Here is a 4,708-nt window from a genome sequence, read left to right as displayed (position 1 = left end):
ACCCAATATTTGATAAACTTAAGAAGAAAAAAATGATGTATCACAGTAAATGAAGAATTCTGTTTCAAAAATCGAAGATATATAGTCTTTTTTTCTTTTTCTTTTTCTTTTTTATTTTTTATTTTTTTTTTATTTTTATTTCATCTATTTTTAGTAATCCAACCACCACTGCATGAACAAAAAGCTTGTGATGTAGAGAGAAAAGATTTCTTGACTACATGAACAAAAGATTTATGATTGATTAATTATGTGTCGTGTTAGGAACCTCTGCACAGTCACCCATAGGCCTTTCACGTCGCACAAAAACACCGCACAACACCACGTCCACCTTCTAGCGCTATCACCACATGTGGCGGTTTCCATGTTTCATCCCCTTTTAACAGAAAATCCATATGAAGGGGTGAAATTAAAATGGGCTAAAATATGGGTATCAACATTCCAAAATTTGATAATTCAAAGTTATAATTGCAAAACATGTGATACTTCAAGAGGGTAAGTGAAGTTTTTAAAAAAGAAAAGATAAAATCATGGTATGAGAATTTTTTATTTTATTTTTTTTAATTGTAATTTTTTATTTATATTTTTTTTTACTAATACCATTGTGTAGAGATTTTAAGAATAATATGGTTTCTTTCCCATTTTAGAACAAATCATGAATATAGACTAGATTTAAGCTAGGTTCATGGGACAAATTTTAAAAAGTCTCATTTAAACACTAATTACCATTCCCATTTGAATTAGATTGCATTTGAAACAAATAAACTCTTAATGAACAAAAGGGGCAACTAGGATTTTATTTAAAAAATTTCTCAAAAAGTTCGTTTAATAAAATCACTACAAAGTTAGGAAATTTTACCCTTATGGAGATTCAAACCCTCTATGCTCTGGTTGTCACTCTATTTAAACCATTGAATCAGGAATGTCCCAATGAAATTAATTAACTGATAATTTAACTTAATGGTTCGCCTCTCAGTCATATTTTACAAAGAATAAGACTTAGAGATCTCACACTTTTTAAAAAGAGTATGCAGTTGAAGACTTTATGAGCCTTTAATGGGCCTAGCATATAAAAAATTACTTTTATGTATGTTATGGGCCTTTGATACATTTTCTAAAATAACTTAGGCCCAACTAAACGGGCTTGTAGGCTTGCCTAGAGACTTTTGTGGGCCTAGTGTAGGGGACATTACAAGTTCGAAGCATAATTTTTGAGATCTAAATCCTCTAAAATATATTATAGGGTTTCATTTATCTCAATCTTAGAATCCATAGTTTCATAGTCAAGAATGCATTTAACTAAAACTAATGAAAGCGGGAAAAAATGTCTCTTCTAGAGAGAGAGACTCTGCCTTCTCTCTAACGAGAGAAAGGTTTCCTCAACCTTTTCTACTCAATCTTTCTCCTACACCTATTCAACTACACAATCTCCCATCATCCTCACCTGTCAACTTTACAGAATATTTCCCCCTTTGTTTTCTTTTGGCCTTATTCACTTTTTCCCTACTTTCTTCTTGTCTACCCCTCTTTTGGAAGTTTTTTCTTCTACTTTCTCGTTCTCTCTCCTGAACAATGGACCAACCATCGATCAATCTCCAGACGCTTATTCAGGAAACAAAAGCCCTCAACTGTGATGATCCTTGTCCTTTGGAGTCGGCACCTCTTGTTTTCCCACATGATTGTTCTTTTCGTTTACTGGGCAGGTTGGTTTCTCCAAATCCACCATCACTTTTTTGGGTACGTGATATACTCAACATCTCTTGGAAATTTGCATTGCCTTTTGAAGTGGATTTACTCCCTGGTGACCGTTTCCTTTTCAAAGTTTTTGAGCACTGTTTGGTTTAAGAAATTATGGATAATGGTCCATATAACATTAAGGGAGCTTTGCTTGTTGTCAAACCGTGGCCCCTTGAGCTTGCTTTTGAGGAGGTCGACCTTTCTTCTTGTGCTTTTTGGGTGCAAGTGCATGGTCTCCCTCTTGAGAATATGCAAGCTGTTAACGCCATTAAGATTTGCAAACTTTTTGGTCTCAAGGTTCCGACTGTTGAAGATGGCGAGAAATCAGGTATCATCAATCATCACCATCTTCATTTTCGCCTTTTAATTGATGTCTCTTTGCCTTTGGTTCCTGGATTCCATCTTCCCCGCAGTGGCCTTTCTCCGCTTTGGATTAAACTCCTCTACGAGCGATTGGCCGATTATTGTTCGTTGTGTGGTTGTATTGGTCACTGCAAAACATTTTGTTCAGCTCCTCCTCATCTGGTTAATCCTGAACGCTATCGTACCTATCTTCGAGGTTATGTTTATCCGAGGCCCAGGAAATTGGTTTCTGCTAGTACTGTTTCGGGTACTAGTGGGCATTCTATCAATCCACTGCCTTCTTGTACTGGGGATACAGGTTCTATTCTCTACTTACATGGTGCTTCTTCTGCGTCGGTGGCTCCTCTCATTCTTGGGCTACCTCCGTGTTCAGTTCCTTTGAAGCTTGCGAACGAAGCTTCTCTACCTACTGAAACTGGGCCACATTCATCTACACGTTCGTACACTCAGTTCTTTGGACAGGGTGCTGCCACGTCGACACATGTCCGACCCTTTCAGTCTTCTAAAGGGAAGGAAAAAATATCTGGAACTTCCCATTTGGTCTCTTCTGACCCGATGGTTTTGGGCTAGGAACCTATTCCTAGTCATGACCCATCTACTGATCCTCTCTTCAAATAGGGCCTTTCTTCTACTGGGCCTATGGTGTATGGCCCTCATGATCAGCATAACTCTGGGCATCTTCAACTTGCACAGCAACTCACAGGAGTAATGAGCCAGTCTTCATCGGGCCTGACTGTTTTTGGGCCTTCCGCTTTACACTTCTATTCGGGTCTTCCTCAATCCACTACGGATCTTCTGCTATTTGGATCCCAGTTGCCTACTTCTGTTTCAGTTTCCCCTCAGCACCAAGTAAGGTCTCTCCCTCACACTTTCCCTGTCCCCGTATCCCCTGTTATGCCTGATTATCCTCACACATCACTCCCTGATATTCCCTATATCTATACTCACCCGATTGTCACCCTACCCCCATCTCCATTTCAATTGTATTCCAGCCCTCCTTCATATAATTCTCCACCAGTTTATTCCCCCACAAAACCTCCTCCCACAAAGAAATCCCCCTCTCCTCGTCTTTCTGCCAGGCATCATCCTTACTTACCAAAAACACAGGTTTCGGTAGTCAAGGGTCGTGCTCCGGTGTCTGAGGTTTACCCTTCTTCTCTTTCAGAGTTGCACACCATTTTGGGTCACAAACGAGTTGCTGTCTCAGAGGTCTCTGATTTATTTTCACCTCCTTCAAAGAAGCTGTCTAATCCTCATAGTATTCGGGACCGTATGTTGCTTGCTGCTCAATCTCTTTCTCATCTGAGAAATTCTCTGCCAGCTCTGGTCACTCCAGGAACTTCTCAGGAATTTTCTCTTGCAGCTTGTTCTTGTGGATGAAATCTCCCATGTTGATGCTCATGTGGCTATTCCAACTTCAGCATCTTTTGAGGGGGTTGGCTCTACTATGCCCCCTTCAGCTCCATGATTACTATATCCTGGAACTGTCGGGGTTTAGCTCAGTCCTCTACAGTTCACAGTCTCAGGGCTATTATTAGGAAGCACAATCCTGATGTTCTCTTTTTGACAGAAACTAAGACAGCTCCTCACTTAGCTGGCCCTATTTTGAATCAATTGGGTTTTGTAATGATGATCCAGGCTCTGCCCTCCTATTCTAAAGGAGGTCTTCTGTTGGCTTGGAAAACTGATATTAACCTTGTTAGTTTGTTTGTTTCTAGTAATATTATCTCTGTTTAGTGCTATTCTGTTGATCCTACAGTGAAATGCTTGTTTTCTTTTGTCTATGGCCCCTCGTACAAGAAAACTAACTTGGATTTCTGGATAGCTTTGGCAAATTTTGGGTACTCTTATTTTGATCCTTGGATTTGTATTGGTGATTTTAATGCTATTTCATCTTCTAATGATAAATTGGGTGGTCGGCCTTTTGACTATTTCTTGTTTAATCCATTTAATGATTTTATGGATGCGTTTGGTATGGTGGATTTGGGTTTCTCGGGCAATCCTTTTACTTGGTCTAATCATAGACAGGGTTTTGATTTAATTAAGGAACGTCTGGATAGGAGTATTGCTAATAGTCAATGGATTCATTTTTTCTCTAATTATTCTGTTACTCATCTCCCTGCTCATAATTCGGATCACAACCCATTGCTTTTGGACACTTCTATTCCAAGCCCTTCTTTACCTCGGCCTTTTAGATTTGAAGAATTTTGGACTCGTGATCCGACTTGTGGTATTGTGATTGAGGAAGCCTAGTCTTCTTTTATTATAGGATCTCCCTCTTATTGTTTGGCAAAAAAGTTGAAACTTACCAAATCTGCTATTAAATTTTGGAATAAGCACTATTTTGGCGACATTAAGACTAAATTGGATAATACTCTCTCTCTTCTTGATATTGCTCATCAGGCTCCTCCTTCTGATTCTAATCTTGCTTTGGAGCCACATCTCCAGAATCTTCTGGATGATTATCTTCAACAGGAGGAATCCCTTTGGAAGCAAAAATCTAGGGAATTATGGCTCACTACCATCGATCTTAATACCAGGTTTTTTCATTTTGATTCGCCGGAGACGAAACTCTATTAATCTTTTGTAATCTCCTTTTGGAGGTTGGCTT

The 4,708-nt window shown here is 39.1% G+C and overlaps 1 protein-coding gene across 1 annotated transcript; it reads left to right on the top strand.

Annotated features, from left to right (window-relative positions):
* Window positions 1–2,991: 2,991 nt before the first annotated feature.
* On the top strand, window positions 2,992–3,477 carry LOC133866194 (extensin-1-like). The gene has a single exon (XM_062302735.1). It carries the CDS (start codon window positions 2,992–2,994, stop codon window positions 3,475–3,477), a length of 486 nt encoding a protein of 161 aa, XP_062158719.1.
* The last annotated feature ends 1,231 nt before the right edge of the window (window positions 3,478–4,708 follow it).

The sequence above is a fragment of the Alnus glutinosa genome, chromosome 4 (genome assembly GCF_958979055.1).
Source record: "Alnus glutinosa chromosome 4, dhAlnGlut1.1, whole genome shotgun sequence".
Classification (NCBI taxonomy): Eukaryota; Viridiplantae; Streptophyta; class Magnoliopsida; order Fagales; family Betulaceae; genus Alnus; species Alnus glutinosa.
The sequence above is the reverse complement of the archived record's forward strand: the minus strand, read 5'-3'. Positions and strand labels throughout refer to the sequence as shown.